The sequence below is a fragment of the Didymella exigua genome (genome assembly GCF_010094145.1).
Source record: "Didymella exigua CBS 183.55 unplaced genomic scaffold M421scaffold_5, whole genome shotgun sequence".
Taxonomy (NCBI): Eukaryota; Fungi; Ascomycota; class Dothideomycetes; order Pleosporales; family Didymellaceae; genus Didymella; species Didymella exigua.
In genome coordinates this window covers 749,168-768,118 of record NW_022984779.1, presented here as the reverse complement: position 1 = coordinate 768,118, position 18,951 = coordinate 749,168, and the positions used below count along the sequence as shown (strand labels likewise).

Here is an 18,951-nt window from a genome sequence, read left to right as displayed (position 1 = left end):
TTCCCGGCGTTGCCACGTTGACTGCGATGTGAAGGGGCGAAGTGTGTAGGCTGAGTAGTGCTTCGCAGACAGACACATGGTCGAGGGTGGACATGGGGGTGTGGTGGTGGTGGTGGTGATGCAAGGGTGTGTTATTCGAAATCTATGCGAGTGCTCCGGGAGCTATTCAAGAAGCGCTGATGCTGCTATTCAAGAAGCGCTGATGCTGCTATTCAAGAAACGCTGATGCTGCTATCCAAGAAGCGCTGATGCTGCTATCCGAGAAGCGCTGATGCTGCTATCCAATTCCATATCCAATCCACACCTATATCCATACGCATATCCAAATGCAAAGTCGCTTTCTCTTTTCGCTGGCAGGGCTTCCTTCTCCCGTCCCCCACCTGCGGCGTTGATCCCCTGCGTCACCATGGCCTCGAGGTAGATTTCCCGACCCAGCGCGAGTGGAAGAAGCTAGTCACCAACCGCATTAGCACGAGTCCCAGCATGAACACTGGAATCTTCACCCATAGCTAGGCTCGTTCCAGCGCTCCTCGTAGTACCCGCCGTTGAGCTTGCTGCCGCCACTGAACTCCAGCTTGGCCATGAACTCGGGCGGCACGGTGGGAATGTACTTCCTCTCGCGCTCTCTGTCGACGCCGCCGAAGCCTGCGCCGTAGCTGATGAGCATGTCTGTCGACGTGGGCAGGGAGAAGGGCAGCATGTACGACGGGTCGAGGAGGAGTTCGCTCGGGGCATCATCTTCTTCCCTTTCCAGCTCGGCAGACACGCGCGAGGGGTTTGGCGATGGCGCGGGCGCGAGTTGCGCTCCGGAGGATGGCTTGACTGGTGTTGTTGGCTCTGCGTCGGCGGCTCGCTGCGGCGGGTTCGGCGATCGAGCGCGTGTTTTGCGCTCGGCTGCTGCTTGCTGGAGGTGCACAATGTATTTGGATGCGCTCTTGGGGAGACCCTTTTCTCCTACTTCGGGACGGTAGTACTTGGCAGTGTGCAGAAGTTGTTGCGGCGAGAGCTTTGTCAGCTGCTGTATCGTGCCGATGAGCGACTCGAGCTCTTCGCCGATCGAGGTGAAGCACTGCAGCCACTGCAGTAATTGAATGAGAGGTTCAATGTGTTTCCTTGTGGATTCGACGGTGTTGTCGCCAGTGGATGTCATCGATCCGTTCTCGTAGTGCTCAGGCTGACGGTTGTTGGACCGTGCCCAGTCTTCTAGCGTCGAGACGTTCATGCGGATCTGCATAGCTTTTGTTCGAGCCAGGTACTTGCGATTCGACATGATGCGGTTGAACATCTCTGCGGAGAGCCAGTATATCAGCTGCGACAGCACTTGAGCAGTGATGACTGAATGCACATCGTAGAGATCCAGGACGAAGAGGGTCGACGAAAGCAGAGACGTGATGTTCCGAGGTGACGGCTTGGCTCTGGCCTTGGGCGACGGTGGTCGGAAGCGCTTCTCGAGGGGTTCCAGAGGCTTTGCTTTTGGCTTTGAGCGGAACATGTTCCACTCGTGCTGGAATTGGACGTCTTCAAACCCAGGCATGGGCTCATGCTCGAGCATGGAGGCGTCAAGGTTCTTGTCCATTCTTCGTTCCGCATCCCGGATGATCAAGATGAAAATCTCGTTGATGAGCTCTGCCATCTGCAGCTGGAACTCGGTGGCGGCCGTCGAAAGGCCTGTATCCTTCTTCATGTAGTGTAACAGCAACGTGGCGTTGGACATCCAGAAGGCTAGTACTGTCATATCCCACTGGTGCTTCTCCACCACGTCGTTGATCTTGCCCATGGCCGAAACGAGGAGCGTCTCTAACAAGTCTGCGCTGGCGTGGTAGTGCGCGTATCGAGCTGCCAGGAAGAGTATGTTGGCGGGGACCGGTTTCTGCGAGGGCGATCGCTGCGGTGTCATGTTCGTGATGATGATGTCGAGGATGCGCTCGAGCTCGCTTTCTTGGAAGACGAACATCTGGTCGTTGAGACATCGGTCCCAGATGAATTCCTGGCCTTCCTCGGGCTCTTCAGGAGACTGCAGCTGTCAGGCGTTGGTCAAGACCAAGAAACACAAGACCATGAAACACAAGACCAAGAAACACAAGACCAAGAAACACAACACCAAGAAACACAAGACCAAGAAACACAAGACCAAGAAACACAAGACCAAGAAACAAAAGACCAAGAAACACAAGACCAAGAACCACAAGACCAAGAAACACAAGACTCACCTCGGGCTGCTCGTCTAGCCCCAAATTTCCAATGTCGACTTCCAGGTTGAAGGCACTTTCCATCATCATTCGACGCTTCATGTCGTTCTCCTGCATCTCTTGCTCGAAGCGGTCGTTGTCGAGTCCTGAGTTGTAGAAGTCGTCGACGCCTGCGTTGCCAATGGCGTAGCCGCTCTCGTGCAGGTAGTCTGAAATGTCGCTGTTTGGCTCGACGAAATCGAAGGCGGTCCTACCGCCGGATGATTTGACGTCGGTCGAGGCACCGTGCTCCAGCAGAAGCTTCACTATCCCCTTGTGTCTGTTGGTCATGGCCCACATGAGCGGCGTCCAGCGATTCTTGTCCTGTATGTCGACTTTTGCGCCCTCTTCAATCAGGACTCCAGCAACGTACTCGTGTCCAAAGCAACTCGCGTAGACCAGTGGAGGCGTCCCCTCGGCGTCGACGCCGTCGATGTTGATGTACTCGCGCGCCTTCCCTTGCAGCAACCGCTTGACGCGCTCGAGTTCGCCGTTGGAGGTGGCGAGGGTGAACAGCCCCTGCAGAGCCTCCCTCTTCTCTTGGTGCGACAGCTTGTCGTCGGCGACGACCTTGGCCTCGTCGCCAGCATTGTCGTTCTTCAGGCGTGCCTGGTGCGCGAGCATCTGCACGAGCCGGCTGTCGCTGTCCTCGAGCTGCTGCATGTCCTCGTCGCCGAAGCTGGGGTCGTCGAGGGAGAGGTTGAAGCTGAGGGGTCGCGCGGGCATGGGCGTGGTCAGGAACGACTGGCCTGTTCTGCAGATCAGCATTGCAGGTTGCGAGCGACTCGTGCGGGCGACTCACCCTGCCATGCGTCGTACATCTCCGTCTCCTCAGGCATGTATGCGCTCACAGGCCGCCGGTCGTTCAGCGAGGTGGGCAGGTCGGAGGGGAGCGGGCGCGGCGGCGGTGCGGGCGGGTCGTCCTGGAAGCCATGGTGTTGGTCGGTGATGTCCATTGTGCCGCATTGGTGGAGTGTGCAGTGTGTAGTGTGGAGTGTGCAGTGTGTAGTGTGGAGTGTGCAGTGTGTAGTGTGTAGTGTGCAGTGTGCAGTGTGCAGTGTGCAGTGTGCAGTGTGCAGTATACAGTGTACAGTGTGCAGTATGCAGTATACAGTGTGCAGTATACAGTATACAGTATACAGGGTGCAGTGTGCAGCTATGCGGACAGCGACTGCCGGCGCAGCGAATGCATGTAGCGCAGTCAGAGGCCTCGAGGGATGCGGCGGTCGATGATCAGAACGGGGCGGGGCGCAGGTGGAACAACGGCACGCGGGCTACGTAATGCTGGAGACTGAATAGATGGCCGGGGCGGCGGGATGCAGACGGCGGGATGCAGACGGCGGGTGCAGTGGCTCGCTGTCACGAACAGGCGGCCGCGAGCGGTGTCTCGACTGACCAGCTCTCAGACCTGACGCAGTGCTGGAATCGCGACGTGGGTGGGGCGGGTCGCCGGCCGGCTGCGATTCGACGGCCGTCCGCCGCACGTGCGCCCGCGAAGCTCCCCTAGCACCAGAGCTGTCGTCGCGGAGCTGCTGTGGCTTGGCCCTGACGACGGCGCTCAGTCAGCAGCATCGGTCCCGCAGCCCGCAGTGCGCTGCTTATTAGACTAGACGGCCAACGTGCGAGCTGATCGCGCTCCTAAAGGCCTGCACTGCTCTGCACCCCATCACGCCTCTCGCCCCACGCCCCACGCCTCACGCCTCACGTCTCACGCACCAGGCACCTCGCACCACACATCCCGCATCCCGCATCTCACATCATGACGATCGCAACGGGCGCTAGAAGGTGAACCGGCCATATAGATAGATTATTACATCAGACGCCTGGCCCCTGCACGACTCCGCGAAACCGCCAAAGAACATGCCTCGAGCCGCGCCCGCCTGAACTCTTCAGCGTCTGCCGTCTGCCGTCTGCCGTCTGCCGTCTGCCACCATGCCACTGACCGAGGCGACTGCGCCGCGGGAGACGCGCTTCGCCCACATCTTTGCGCGTCTCGCCGAGCTGCCCAACTACGTCTGGGACGCGGACGTGCAGCCCTTCCACTCGGTAGGCCTTTGTGGCTTTGTTTGACATGCACGCCAAGCTGACCCGCTGCAGTCCTACGACAACTGGCACTTTTTTGGCCACCAGCGCGCCTCGGCCTCCCACGACCGCTCGCGCTCGCGCTCGCGCTCGCGCGACGCCCACCGCCCCGCCTATCGCCCCGCACATGCCCTCCGCCACAAGTCCTCGGGCAGCGATGCCAGCGCCGTCACCACGCACACGCAGGCCACCGCCGCGCCGACACACAGAGAGGGGCGCCCCGTGGTGTGTCGAGTCTCGAGCCACACGCTGCGCCTGGAGCGTGAATACCAGCTGTCCAAGGTCATTGTCAACAAGTCGGATCCAGCATGCAGACACTTTGTCCGCCCCATCGAGTTTGTCAGACTGCCCACCAAACCGGGCGAGGAGCCTCTGGTCGCTAGCATCTTCGAGGCACCCGGCCGAAACTACCTCAAGGGCCTGGTCAACTTCGGTCCCAACTGGTACAACAGCTTCGCCGGCTGCGACAGCCCGCTCCAGAACAGCAAGCCCCAGCCGCACACAGGCGTGCCTCTGCTGACCTTCCTCGACTTCGCCGTCGGCGCTACAGAGTGTTTGGAGATTCTGCACCACGGCCATGAGATGGTCCACGGCGAGCTGCGCGCCGACGCTTTCCACTTTGCCGAGAATGGCCACGTCAAAATGATAAACTTTGGCAGCGGTGCGAGATCCTTTGAGAACGGGCTCACTTCTGCGGGCTGGAACACGCTGAGCCGCGAGACGGGCATCGAACTGAAGCTTGCCTTTATTGCTCCCGAGCAGACGGGCCGCATGCCTGCCGAACCAGATAGCCGGACAGACATCTACAGCCTGGGCATTCTGTTCTACACCATGCTCTGCGGGAACACTCCCTTCGACGGCGCAACAGCATTGGATGTCATGCAGAATGTTCTGAGCAAGCGCGTGCCCCCTGTCTCTTCCGGCCGCATAGACATCCCCGAGGCACTGTCCATGGTCATCCAGCGAATGACGCAGAGAAACATTGAAGAACGATACCACTCGACGTCGGGCCTCAAATTCGACCTCATCAGGATTCGCGAGATACTGTCTGAAGGCGACAGCGAGGGTCTCAAAACCTTCAAGATCGGGACCAAAGACATCAGCTGCTTCTTCATCCTGCCGATTCAACAGATTGGCCGCGACAAGGAACGCCAGACGATTATCAACGTGATTCAGCGCGTTGCCAAGCGTCGGCGAGGCGGCGTAAAAGTCGTAAACAGTCTAAGCTCCAACTCGTCATTCTCGGATGGCCAGCTCAACTTTCAGTACGACGACCTCGTGTCTGACACTTCTAGCTCCCGCGGCTCAGAAAGCCGCCTGAACAGCGTGTCCTCCGCGGCGCCCGTCCTCCCTGACCAAGCACGCACTCAACGATCGCCAGACAACCTGACTCAAACAAGAGACTCGGTCGCTGAGGAGAGCCCGCACCACCGACCGACTCTGGTGACGACACACCGAGGTCAGTCCAACAACACTGTTGAAGGCTCACCCTCCCTGTCCAGGTCTGCTCCATCGCACGACAGCGCACTCATGCGCAGCATGCCCAGCGCTCGGACACTGAGGCGGAAAGGTCGATGCGAGGTTGTTGCTGTTGGCGGAGCGACTGGGCTTGGCAAATCGCGCCTCGTGCAGAGCGTGCAGGGCACCGCGAGGAGTAGTGGTTACTTCGCGTCTGCAAAGTTTGAAAAAACAAAAAAGGCCCCATTCGATCCCATTTTGAAAGTCATGTCTTCCATGTTTCGACAGGTCTTCAGCGAAGCAGACGTGTCATCCGAGTTCCACAACAGCATAAGGAGCTTCCTCATGAACACAGGCGTATGGGCGACATTGCGCAGCTACCTGAACCTACCGGACTGGCTGCTCACAACAGGCGGGACGCCCAAGACCCCCCAGCAACGCGATACGGACCCATCAAGGCGAGCATCTTCTCCGGCCATACACTGCGGAAGTTCTGGGCATACAGCCGAAGCATGGCTGCGAAGCGGCGGTGCATCCAAATCAACAAAGTTCACGAGCGTCTTCATTGATGTCTTGCGACTCCTCGCTATGCAAAAGCTACTGATCTGGACCCTCGAAGACGTTCAGAACGCTGACTCGGAAAGTGCAGGTATGTGGTGCACAACCATAGCCTTGAGCCTCCCCGTGCGCTAACATCGAACCAGAGCTGATACATCACATCGTTCAGGCCAAAATCCCGCTTGTGCTGATACTGACCTACACTGATGAGGAAGGCATCCCTCGAGAGCTTCGACCTTCGATGCAGTCTGCCACAAGGGTGCAGCTGTCCCCATTCACCGAAGCGCAAACCGCCGATTACGTGGCCGAGACGCTCCATCGTGATCATCAGTACATTCTTCCCTTGGTCGCGGTCGTGCAAGAGAAGAGCAGAGGCAATATCTTCTACGTCAGAGAGATCTTGGACACGTGCTATCGCAAGCAATGCGTCTACTATTCATGGCGTGAGAACAACTGGCTGTTTGATCTCGACAAGGTCTTTGAAGTATTCGAGAGCACCGAGTATGGCTCTTCTATGACCAACGACTTCATCACGAAGAGGCTCCTTGAACTGCCTGCGGACACCCGCAAGCTGCTGGCTTGGGCCTCGTTGCTGGGGGGCGCCTTCTCCTACGACCTGGTCTCCAAGCTGCTGAATCCCAAGTATGCACCCGCAGATGCCGAGAGACTGCCGCTCTTTGGAGAGAAAGAGTGCATCGTGACAGCTCTGAACGGAGCTCTCAACGCTTACATCCTGATGCCTGCTGACAGCGAGTCGCGATTTCGTTTCAGTCACGACAGGTACCTGTTTGCAGCTGCGAGCCTGCTCGAAAAGGACTGGAACACCTCTATGATGCACTATGAGATTGCCCGGATCGTCAGCGCTGGTGGTGAGTGGCAAGATGATGCCATGGGTGACTCCAAGGCTCTCTACATGCGAAGCCGGCACATTTGCTTAGCCGTCGACCTCATCAAGGCCAGAGAAAGCAACCGCGCTCCCTTCCGCGACGTTCTGTATCAAGCCGGAGAGACAGCGGCTGAGTCGGGAGCACGATCTACAGCCATCTATTACTTCGCGCACTGCTTGATGCTCCTGCAAGACGACCCGTGGGATGATTCGAAACACGACGTCTCGTACCAGGAGACACTGCAACTCTTTGTCCGCTCAGCCGAGTGCTACTGGCATCAGAACATGCCCGTTGAAGCGCTCAGTCTCATTCGAACAACCTTCCAACATGCTCGCGATGCCTGCGACATGGCAGGCTCATTCATACTACAGTCTCGCGTGCACGCTGTGCGCGGAGATAGCTTCGGCGCCTTCCAAGCCTTGAAAGACTGCCTTTCTCTGCTGGGCTCTCCAATACCTCCTACGACCTGGGAAGAGTGCGATGCCGAGTTTCAGAAGCTCCACTCTCGTCTACAGCAAACCGACTCACAAGAACTTCTCGCCAAGAAACCTGCCAAAGATGATCGCGTGCTTCAGACCTTGGGCCCTGTGTTCATCGAGCTGCTCGGCGCAGCGTTTTGGTCGAATAGTCTACTGTTCTACCAAGCTACCCTGAAGCTGGTTAATATACATCTCGAGCAAGGAACAATATCCCAGGTTGCAATCGCTTACATTCACCTTGGGAGCATCGCAGGTGGTCGTTTCTCGATGCTGAAATTTGCGGCAGATATGGGTGCGATAGCTAAGCGACTCTTTGAGATGTTTCCGGACGACAGCTACACCCTTGGTCGCGGTCAAACTCTGCACCCGCTGTTTCTAGGACATCTTGAAGCGCCTGCTATGGACCTCATACTTCATCTTCAAGGTCAGTGCTCATACCCTCCACCATTACATGTTGTAGCGTCTTTACAATGTTCGTCAATGGTGCGCATGAGAAGCTAACATGAGCGAACAGTTGCATTGGACTCGGTTCTGATTGCGGGCGATCGCCTACTTGCTCTTCTCAACCTCGGTACACAGGCCCACTTCAAGGTCATTGCGTGCTACGACTGTGCTGAGATCGAAGCCTATGTCGATGAGATTCCTTTGGACCTGAAGAACTGGCAGCAAGATCTCAGGGGAGGTGTGCTTCTGATGGCATCTCGTCAGTACGCCAGAGCTCTTCAGGGCAAAACCGACATTCACGATGCTTCAACAGTGCTCACAGACGAAGCGCACGACTCAGCTGCCTACGTCGCATGGATCGAAACGACTGCTAGCAACCCGAAACGACCAAAGACGTATTACTATGCCAGCAAATTAGCTGTGTTGGTTCTGTACGGCTACTATGTAGAGGCCTGCGCTCTAGGAGAACTCCTGCTACCGATGCTGGGCAGTCTTTGGTGTCAGCGTCTCAGCTACTCTGTCATGTATTATCTCTCGTTGGCTTACCTGGCAGTGTTGCGTGATGAAAAGGAACACCCGAAGAAGGATCAGATGCTCAAGCACATCCTCACTACCATGAATCAACTGGAGGCTTGTTGTGCGATTTCAGACGTCAACTACCGGACTTGGATCCACTTGCTCGCTGCTGTGCTTGCAGAAGTCAACGAAAACCCAGGGACAGCACTGGTGAACTATGAGGCCGCCATGGACCACAGCGAGATTCACGGTTTCACATTAGACGAAGCCCACGCTCTAGAAATGTACGCAGAATGGTTGGTTCGAAAGAAGGCCAACAGACCGGCGCGTCATGCTCTCAAAGATTGCGTCTCCGTGTATCGAAGGATCTCCGCATATGGCAAGGCGAACCATGTGATTAGCAAGTATGAGTTCCTGCTACGAGGCACAGTCTCCCTGACCACTGTGGATGTGGCGGTACAGACGACCATAATCGACACAGGCAACACCACCTTCAGGCTCGAGCAAAACGAGGACCACGCACAGCTACTTGGTACCGAGACAGCAGTAGACCGGACGCAGAACTGGATCGTTCCCGAGACAGGAAGACGTCACGAATCTTCCAGCGACCTTCGCAACGGCTTCTCTGCAGTCGGTCTTGATATGCTCGATCTGTCATCTATTCTAGAGTCCTCTCAGGTTCTTTCGAGCGAATTGAAGGTCGACAAGCTGATGGCTAAGATGGCTTCCATCATCCTTGAATCGACCGGCGGTACCCTGTGTGGGATTGTCATCGAAGACGCACAGATCGAGTGGAGCATTGCCTGCGTAGCGTCCAGCGAGGCCAACAACGACCCTAATGCTCAGTCTGGTGTTACCTCTTTCCCAGCAGGCCAGCCCCTGGATACTGTAGATGACATGGTCGCGCGACAAGTAACGTTGTATGCTCTGCGCTTCAGAGAGAACGTTTTCGTGCAGAACCTGCTCGAAGACGATCGTTTTTCAAATGTCTCGGACTCGTATCTCAACCGAAACCCAGAGGGCAAAGCGGTGATTTGCATACCGATCATCCACTCTGACCACCTTCTTGGCAGCATTTACGTTGAAGGCCCGCCGAACTCCTTCACCGAGCGAAACACACAAGTCCTGCGTCTCCTCGTCAATCAGATCTCAATCTCCCTGGCCAACGCTCTGCTGTTCAAAGAGATCGAGCGAGTCAGTGCTAGCAACGTGGCAATGCTCGAGATGCAGAAGCGGGCGCTGGCGCAGGCAAGAGCGGCTGAGATCAAGGCTAAAGAAGCGGAGTCAATTGCAGTCAGGAACATGAAATTGAAGGAGGAGGCTGCTAAAGCCAAGAGTCTCTTCCTCGCCAACGTCTCTCACGAATTGCGAACACCCCTTAACGGAGTCATTGGCATGTCTGAACTCCTCAAGGCCAGTCTGCTGAATCCGGAGCAGCAAGGCTACGCCGACTCCATCCGGGTGTGTGGTGACACTCTTCTGTCGATTATCAACGATCTGCTCGACTATTCGAAGCTCGAGGCTGGCAAGATGAATGTCCAGGAGATGCCATTATCTCTCAACGAAACCATCACCGAGGTTGTGCGTGCTCTTGCATACACAAACGCCGAGCGAGGACTCAAGACCATCGAACAGCTGGAGGTGAATCCCGAAATGCTTGTCATGGGCGACCCTGTCCGATTGCATCAGATCTTGATGAACTTGTTGTCCAACAGTTACAAGTTCACCCCACGAGGCTCAGTTACCGTGCGCGCGGTTGTGGACCAGGAAGGACCAGACTGGGTCGACGTCACCTGCAGTGTCATTGACACCGGTATCGGTATCCCGGATGAGCAGAAGAAGAAGCTGTTCTTGCCATTTTCACAAGTGGAATCATCATCAGCGCGCAGCTACGGCGGCACAGGTCTTGGCTTGAGTATTGTCAAGGCGTTGATTGAGAATGTCATGCATGGCTCAGTGCGACTCGATTCGATACCCGGAGTTGGGACAACTGTCTCATTCTCCTTGCGCTTCACAAAAGTGAACATGCAAGGTCCTCTCGCACGGAACTACAGTCGAGATGTAGATCCCATGGCCAAGTTCTCCAGCCAAGAGAACAACGGCCACGAGCAGTCTGCTGGTACCTGTATCGACCTCTCGACCATACCCCGTGCAGACCTGCGCATCTGCATCGCAGAAGACAACCTCATCAACCAGCGCATCGCCATCTCGTTCGTGCAAAAGCTCGGCTTCAAATGCGATGCATACCTCGACGGCTTCAAAACCATCGACGCGCTCGAGCGCGCCTCCGACAACGGCCGCCCTTTCCACCTCGTGCTCATGGACGTCCAGATGCCGCACTGCGACGGCTATGAAGGTACGCCCTCTCTCCTCCTGCCCCTCTCACCTATGCTGACACTCCACAGCGACGAGACTCATCCGCAAACACCCCAACCCCGAAGTCCGCAACGTCCTCATCATCGCCATGACCGCGTCGGCCATCCAAGGCGACCGCGAAAAGTGCCTTGATTCGGGCATGAACAACTACCTCGCCAAGCCCGTGCGTGCGCAGACGCTCAAAGCGCTGCTCGAGAGCTACCTTAACAAAGACAGCCGCCCCAAGGAGATAGCGAACCTGCAGACCGAGGCGAAGAAGCTGGTCAAGGAGGCGCTGAACGAGGCGGGCGCGCATCAGCCGCTCAACGTCGCGAAGAACGAGGTCGATGGCTTAGCTGGCGATGGCGGGCAGAGGGCCAAGGGCGAGAGCCTCGAGAGGCCGAGGAGTGTGCGCATGAGTACGACGGTTCGGTGGCATGATGGTGCGCCCATGGAGGAGCCGCCGAGGATACAGAAGGAGGTGAGCAGGGATGGGGCGTAGGTCCGCGCTTTGGACGTTGTGTGCGCACGTTGGGGCTTGGTTGATCTGTTTGTTTCGTCGCTGGTTCGTACCTTAATACCCTGGGCTCCTGGGGCGCTGTGGGCTTTTGCATAGTGGGGCGTTGGGTCATGACTGCATGCGCGGCGCACGACAGGCGTTGGGATTCGAGCATCCACTCTCGTCACGCTATCTCAGCTCGATATCCATCCTATCCTTTCGTTCTCAACCGAGGATCCAATCTCAGCCGTCTCCATCTCATGTAAAGAAAAAAAAGGCTGCCTTGCACCTCATCCGCCATCACTCGCCTCAGCATCCTCAAATGCAGCCATACCCCGAATGCCCTCACAAGTCCAATCCCATCTTCACCCCCCGTTAAAAACGCCCCTTCACCTTCCGTCCACACTCACACCTCCTCCAGCCCCATCTCCACCTTAACCTTGCGCTCCCCCTCCTCGTCATCCTCATCTTTGACCGCAGCATCCTTCGCCCGTCGCCCCTTCTTTACCGGCCCGCCCTCGCCCTCGTTCTCATCCCGGCCCTTGCGCTTGCGCGGCACAGCACTCTTCCTAGCCGCCTTGCCAATACTGCTGTCACCCGGCATCCGCGCACCACCGGAAAGCGCATCCAGCTCGCTCTTCAGCGCGGTCTTCAGGCGGCCGAGCATGCGCTCGCACGCGATAAGCGTGCGGCCCGGGGGCAGCGGGGCGGTCTATGGCGTTAGAGTTTTTGATACTTCGTAGACGGAGAGGGGCGTACCTTGAAGTTGAACTTTGTGTCTGAGTGCGAAATCAGGCTGACAAGGTAGACGAGCTGCGCGGGTTAGTGTCGTATGCAGCTGGTGAGTTCGGGAGGGGTGACTTGCGCGTTCGTGGTCAGACCAGCCGGTGCGGGCTTTGCCTTTGGGAGTTTCGGTGTCGGACATTGTTTGTGTTTTTGTGTGGTGGCGTGGTGTTGAAGGAAAGGGACTTGAGCGGCGAGATGGTAAGAAGGTGGTAGTACGTTGGTTAGTTCGCGGGGGAATGAGGGTTATATGGAGCTGCCGCGCTGATGAGGTGGAGCTGGGGTGAAGGGGAGGACGAGCAGTTGCCATGGGGAGGTGAGAGGATATCTGCCGGTGAGCGGGGAGGGGACTGGTGAGCAGCACTGGCTGGTTGTGACGAGCACATTCGAGCCCTGTCCTTATGCGTAGAACGCTGATAGTCGTTAATGAACTAAAAACCTCGTCGCAGGCCTTCTGGCTTGCTCGAGAATGTCAAAACTCCGCATGTATGACCATCGCTAAGAGAAATCTTGCTCAACGCCATGACGCAAAATATCCCCCTCTACACCTCCCATCTCGTGTAAAACCATCAGACATCCTCCTCGATCTCCTCGGCTCCACCCACGCCCTCAGATCTCAGGCGCGGCCTCCTGCTTGACTAGGAGCTCAGGCTCAGCCGCCTTCTTAGGATGACCGCGACCGCGCTTCTTGAGCGGCTGCTCCTCCTCGACATCGTCAGCGCCACGCTTGCCTTTGGACTTCGCAGCACTGCCCCTGACCTTAACATTGCTGACTGGCGACCCGTTCTTGATCGCGTCCATCTCATTCCGGAGCGCCTTCTTCAGCCTCATGATCTTCTGGGCGCAGCCTGAGCCGGTGCGTCCAGCAGGCACTGGAGCGTTCTGGATTTAGTCATTATAGCTGTAGTGGGTGGTGGTGATGCATCACCGAGTTTTCGGGACAGCTTACGTTGTAGTCGGGCTTGAGGTTGGAGTATTCCATTGCAGTGAGGATGTACACGAGCTGGTTAGGTTCAGTTACTGCAGTCACCGCTGATGTCGATAAGCGTACCAACTCATGGTCATTCCAGTGACTAGAGTCAGACATGGTGTAGTGGTTTGTACTTGTTGTTTGGGATGTAGCTGGAAGAGGATGTTGGGTAGACAGCAAAGAAATATCAATGGAGCTGGAGTTTTGGAGCTGGGAGTGAGGATGTAAGAAGGATGAAATACGTTTGGTGATCGGGGGTTTTGTATATCAAGATCACAGGCGCTCTATTTCACCTTGAAGGTTGAAGCGCAAAACAAGATAACGGTGAAGGTGAATGCAGATACGGGAGGTGAGAGCAAGATCGTGAAAACTGCAATGTCAATCTGCACCAGGCGCTACGCACAAGCTGGCCTTACATTCCGCACAGAGCCATTCAGAACACGCATATCGAACGAGTTGGCTTGTCGAGCGAGTTGGCATATCGAGCGAGTTGGCATGTCGAGCGTGGTGGACTATAAGTGAAAAAGGAAAAAGCAATCAACAGCACCCAAAACTAGGAGCTGCAGACACGGAGACGCAGCACGTCCATCGCGACATCCTAAAACTCCCTCTCAATATACGCGCCCTCAAAACTCGGAAGTGCTCCCCATATAGTCTCCATCCCCTCGGCTTCAAGTCTGACACCGAGCAGTGTAGGCCATCAACACCACAGCAGCTCACGCCAGCACGAGATAACAAAGAAAGAAGCAGCCCAGATCAAGGAACACACAAGCTCCATCCAAAGCTCCAAAACTCGGTTCATCGACATCATAACCTCACCAGCCACACCTGCTCGCGCTAGTCCATCTCGCAGCTCCTGCAGCTCCTGACCGGACCCTCCCACCGCCAACCTCGGCTGTACCTTCACGTCAACGTCCCAGCGCTCCACCCCGCTCCGCTCTCCCCATCATATGTGCGTGCTAGCCTCCGCCCACATCTTCACATGTAAGTCAAAGCTTATGGCGATCCGATCCGCCGCACAGACCTCACATGAATGTGAAGCTCGGGTGGGTCCGGGGTAGCAGATTCCATGCACGCATGCACCTGCGGGAAGCTTAAGTCAACGGACGCGTAAATTAGCTCCATGTACATACCATGGGAGCCGAAATTGCCGCGGCAACACGATGACTGTGTTGCGCTCCCGCGGGAGCGACGGCTGCGGAGTACACGGAGTACAGCATGGGCTGATCTCGCTGGGCCACCCACAGGTCGCAATCTGTACCGCATTGAGGACGAGCTAGATAACGTTGACATTGATATCGACGACGGAGACTGTGGGGCTGGGTTGCGACATGCGAAGTGCTGTTGACCGTTGGTGTGCGGAGCCGAGGCTGGATGGGCGAGAATGTGAGCCCGGGATAGATTGTAAAACTGAGTGCAAGGCTGACAGTGATGCTGTGATGTGCAAGGCTGTTCGACATAGAGGAGATTGACGAAATACGTGGTGGACTGTTCGTATGGTTATGGATTGCCGTCACCAATGTACAGGCTTGCAGTCATAGGGAAGAGGGCAGTGTGTAAATCTCCAAAATTATTATTCTCCAATCCAGACTGGATGTCAGTGCATCACTGCGCATCTCCAAGCTAGTATCTACCTAAGCATATTCGAAAAGGGAGGATTTGTAGCAGGGTATCGAATCATCCATCCCAAGAGTCCATAGCCGAACCCGTTTTTATGGCCGAAAAGTGTGATGGCCGAACATGAGGACTTTGTCCCAGAAACAACCCAAGCGCCGAGAATGAGATTCAAGAACAGGAAGCTTTTACAAGTGCGCACTCGCAACACCGTTGGTGATGCCATTGACACCATTTGACTGAGTCTGAGTAACGAGGTTTGCAACCTCCTCGCCGAGCTGCTCACCGTCCTTGAAGGGGTTGTACATGCTGTCGACAATGTAGGCATCGAGCTCCTCATCAGAGTAGTTGCGGAGTTCGACGGCGCGGTCGACACCGTTCTGCTGAGCAGCGCGGATGACGCCACGGGTGACGATAACAGAGACTTCGCGGATGCGGCGGATGTCCGGGTACAGCCAGCCGTCTGCGACTTCCTGCTCGTTCAGGGATGTAGAGAGGGACTCGGCGGAGGCGTAGATCATGTCCTGTGTAACGGATGTGGCCTTGGAAAGGATGGCTCCGAGACCGATACCCGGGAACACGTACATGTTGTTGCCTTGACCGGGTGTAAGAAGCTTGCCGTTGTACTCCATGGAGGGGAATGGCGAGCCGGAAGCGAACAGGCAGCGGCCTTCAGTGTTGAGGACGGCCTCCTCGAACGTGCACTCAGACTTGCTAGAGGGGTTGGACAAGGGGAAGATGACAGGGTGATTGTTCAGCTTAGCCATCTTCTGAAGGATCTCCTTGTTGAAAGCACCGCCAATGGTGGACAGACCCATCAGAATAGTGGGCTGGACGTAGTCGATCAGGCGGGCGAGGGACTGGTACTGGCGACCGTTGTTGTCGTCACGGGCGAAATAGACCTTGTGGTCGGCAAGCTTGTCACCACGGTCCAGGGTAACGAGACCATTCGAGTCGACGAACCAAAATTTGCGGCGGGCCTCCTCCTCTGTCAGACCTTCCTTCTTAAAGAACTCGACGATCTGCTTGGCAACACCGACACCAGCAGAGCCGGCGCCGAGGAAGATGGCCTTGTGGTCCTTGACAGGGACGCCAGAAGCCTTGACGGCGTTGATGAATCCACCAACAATGACGGCACCAGTACCCTGGACATCGTCGTTGAACATGCTGTAGGTGTTCTGGTAGCGTTCGAGGGCGGGGAAGGGGTTCTTGAAGTCCTCGAACTGGATAACAATGCTGTCACGCGATCAGTTGCTGCTTTTGGCAATTGCAGTGGGGTACTCACTTGGGCCACTTGTCGGTCAGGGCAGCCATGAGCTCGTCGAGGAACACCTTCTCCTCCTCAGCAGTGACCTTGGGCACCCTTGAGCCCATGTACAGAGGGTCCTCACGGAGAGCCTTGTTGTTTGTGCCCAAGTCGATGGTGAGAGGAAGGGTGGCCTCGGGACGGATACCAGCGCAGGCAGTGTACAGAGACAGCTTGCCAACGGGGATTCCCATGCCGTTCACACCAAGATCTCCCAGACCCAGAATACGGGAGCCGTCTGTGAGGACGGTGATCTCGACATCGTGGGGCCAGTTGTCGAGGATCGCGCGGAGGTGGCCGCGGTCGCTAAAGGAGATGTACATGCCCTCAGGCTGTGTGTAGATTTCGTGCCATCTTACGCAGGCCTCGCCGACGGTGGGAGTGTAAATGAGTGGAGTCAATTCCTGAGCTGCTGTCAGCTGCAAGCTCGACCGATTTTCGATAGGCGAGTCGTACCTTAATGTTCTGCGAGAGCAGCCTGTAGAACAGGTGCACGTTTGTTGCCTTAAGGTGAACGAGGTACTGGAACTTTTCAATGGGAGTAGGCTTCATAGCAAGGAGCCTAAGGCCTGCGAAGTTTGTCAGTACATGCAATGGTGAGTTTCAGGCAACATTTGCATGACGCACATCGCTGGGCCTGGACCTCGAAGCTCTCGATGGCAGGAGGGTGGAGACCATATGTTCCAAGGTACTTGCGGACATCTGGCGTGTTAGACTGACAGAAGTCGCCGCTCCTACAATTTCAGTTAGCTGTGTGCCCTGCTATAAGTGATGCAGTGGCAGCGTACGTTGTGGTCAATTGCCGGGTGGCCAAGGGCCTTTGTGTGGTGGAGGTTGATTGAGCCATTTCTGAAGTTATCGAGGCCATACACCGGAACTGAGAGAGTCTGGGGAAACGGAATGCAGTTTGGGCGCCTCGCGAGGGAAGGGCGCCTTTTAACAGCGAAGCAACACGCACGGTATGCATTGGCGTCCGAAGCTGACAGGATTCTACGACCGCGGCATATAAAAAGAGAAAGAGGAAAGACGGTCCGCCAGGGAACGGTGTTTGAGAGTGGCAGCAACGACCTATCGGATGGCCTCGATTCCTGTCATAGAGGAGAGCCGGCGACCTTCATCATTCCGCCTGGGACTTTTTTTGAGCACAGGCCAGGAACCGGGGCGCGGACGCCCGCTGTTAGCGAGTCAGAGGTTCTGCGGACTGCCTAGGGCCACGATGCGTCGGGAAGACTCGGGAGTCCGAAGCTGAGCGCAGTGCAGAGGAGCGCTCGGCGGTGGCAGAGCCCGCAATTCCCAACGCTTCTCGCCCCTACGATGACACACGAAGCTGTCACGCTGGTGCTCGACATCGAGACGAGACCGCAAACCCCTGGCGGCGGATAGACTAACTCCGAACTGCCCATTCACAGGGTTGCCGAAGGATTCCATCAGGCATCAAGAGGCATTTTCTGGGTAGTCAAAGCGTCAGGGCGGCGCAAACATACGATGCGGATATTGTTGCTGGCTGCGCCTTGTGCGTGCTCTCTTCGTGTCATGAAGGCCGTCTCGGAGTACTCAGCGAGGTCCCAAAAAGGCTTGAATTCGCAGGGAGAAGCAGGTCACGGCCAGAGCACGAGCAGGTCTATTCAAGATCGTGAGCTTTCAAACGACATCTTGTCCTTCTTGAAACACGAGTACTCTGCTGCTGTTCACGATACGCCGCGAGCACGAGACGCGCATGCATCACTGCGTGAAGTTTCTGGACGGTGGACTACCTACCCTTGCAGCATCCGCTAGAGGACCGATGATCCGAAAGAAAACCCTGTGCTGTGCGACAAAAATGGGGGATGCATTTGTAACGTATGGAAAGGGGTCAACGGCACCGCGTTCCCGTCCGCAAACTCCGAGACAACTCGACGTACGCTTTCTCATGCTCCCGTCGATATCCCGCTCAGAAGCATAGAACCTCTCCGAGTGTCGTCTGCAGGCGCATCGGGAAGCAGACGAGGCTAAAAATTACTGGAGAGCGGTAGGGCTCCCGCTCCGACAGTCGCTGATCTCCCTAAGCTCTTCTGGGCGTGTGGGGTGGTCTAGCTGCACCCACATGGCAATGAGAAAATAAGTCGGAGGCTATCAGACGTCGATGCAACCCAATCATGAAACGACAGCTGAACGACAGGAGCACGCGAGCACTGTACGACCTTGTGATTGCCTTCACGATGCTTGTCACAGCCTTGCGAAAAGCGCAGGCATCACGACCAAGCGGGTCTACGACGCTGCAATTTGTGCTCCCTCCCCAGAGTCTTAGAACCCTTCTGCGCGGCGGGAAACTCAAGTGGATCAGAAGCTGTAAGTACGACAACGGGTCCGATTGCGGCAGTTGAAGAAGGGCTACTACGCAAGGGGCCAAGTCGGAGTCCGACGAGGCTAGAATGTCGGAGGAAGGTCCTTACGAAGGCGTTACAGTGATCGCTGCCGCACAATTGAGGGCGACGCTGTTCTCGAGTTATGGCGCAATGCCTTGAATACTTCAAAGCGCAGCGACATCTCATCTTAGGTCTGAAGATCACACACTTTGTGGATCAGAGCTGCTGCGAACTGCTGTCAACTGTCACAGCGCTGCGACGTTCTGTTGACGTGCTTGGCCTGGGGAAAGCCGTGGCTGGGCATGGAGACCGCGGTGGAGAGACGCTTGACCTCTAACGTGTTCTATCAGTAAGCTGCGCATATCAGTATCCTGCGCACCCCACCAAAACGCGCTCAACTCAGCGTGCAATTGCTCCACAACCACAT

General features: G+C 56.3%; 6 protein-coding genes across 6 annotated transcripts; 2 read left to right on the top strand and 4 right to left on the bottom strand.

The window, feature by feature from the left end:
* The first annotated feature begins 46 nt into the window (after nucleotides 1-46).
* On the top strand, nucleotides 47-460 carry M421DRAFT_320636 (uncharacterized protein). Its single transcript, XM_033589290.1, has 2 exons — nucleotides 47-175; nucleotides 267-460. Exons 1-2 carry the CDS (start codon nucleotides 145-147, stop codon nucleotides 419-421), a joined length of 186 nt encoding a protein of 61 aa, XP_033452029.1. The 5' UTR covers nucleotides 47-144; the 3' UTR covers nucleotides 422-460.
* Nucleotides 224-3,249, bottom strand: M421DRAFT_320631 (uncharacterized protein). The gene is made up of 2 exons (XM_033589289.1): nucleotides 2,211-3,249; nucleotides 224-2,020 (listed from the first exon to the last, which is right to left on the bottom strand). The coding sequence occupies exons 1-2, from the start codon at nucleotides 2,994-2,996 to the stop codon at nucleotides 500-502; spliced, it is 2,307 nt and encodes a 768-aa protein (XP_033452028.1). The 5' UTR covers nucleotides 2,997-3,249; the 3' UTR covers nucleotides 224-499.
* Nucleotides 3,250-4,160: 911 nt separating this feature from the next.
* On the top strand, nucleotides 4,161-11,509 carry M421DRAFT_2411 (putative histidine kinase HHK1p; the record flags this gene model as incomplete). Its single annotated transcript, XM_033588495.1, has 5 exons — nucleotides 4,161-4,274; nucleotides 4,326-6,417; nucleotides 6,473-8,116; nucleotides 8,207-11,008; nucleotides 11,058-11,509. 5 exons carry the CDS (start codon nucleotides 4,161-4,163, stop codon nucleotides 11,507-11,509), a joined length of 7,104 nt encoding a protein of 2,367 aa, XP_033452027.1.
* Nucleotides 11,510-11,912: 403 nt separating this feature from the next.
* On the bottom strand, nucleotides 11,913-12,431 carry M421DRAFT_2410 (uncharacterized protein; the record flags this gene model as incomplete). Its single annotated transcript, XM_033588493.1, has 3 exons — nucleotides 11,913-12,218; nucleotides 12,266-12,285; nucleotides 12,368-12,431. 3 exons carry the CDS (start codon nucleotides 12,429-12,431, stop codon nucleotides 11,913-11,915), a joined length of 390 nt encoding a protein of 129 aa, XP_033452026.1.
* A 377-nt stretch (nucleotides 12,432-12,808) lies between these two features.
* On the bottom strand, nucleotides 12,809-13,491 carry M421DRAFT_417532 (uncharacterized protein). Its single transcript, XM_033591502.1, has 3 exons — nucleotides 13,341-13,491; nucleotides 13,239-13,292; nucleotides 12,809-13,171 (listed from the first exon to the last, which is right to left on the bottom strand). The coding sequence occupies exons 1-3, from the start codon at nucleotides 13,374-13,376 to the stop codon at nucleotides 12,899-12,901; spliced, it is 363 nt and encodes a 120-aa protein (XP_033452025.1). The 5' UTR covers nucleotides 13,377-13,491; the 3' UTR covers nucleotides 12,809-12,898.
* Nucleotides 13,492-15,061: 1,570 nt separating this feature from the next.
* On the bottom strand, nucleotides 15,062-17,026 carry M421DRAFT_2408 (NADP-dependent malic enzyme; the record flags this gene model as incomplete). Its single annotated transcript, XM_033588491.1, has 5 exons — nucleotides 15,062-16,109; nucleotides 16,159-16,583; nucleotides 16,636-16,748; nucleotides 16,807-16,913; nucleotides 16,968-17,026. 5 exons carry the CDS (start codon nucleotides 17,024-17,026, stop codon nucleotides 15,062-15,064), a joined length of 1,752 nt encoding a protein of 583 aa, XP_033452024.1.
* Between the last annotated feature and the right edge of the window lie 1,925 nt (nucleotides 17,027-18,951).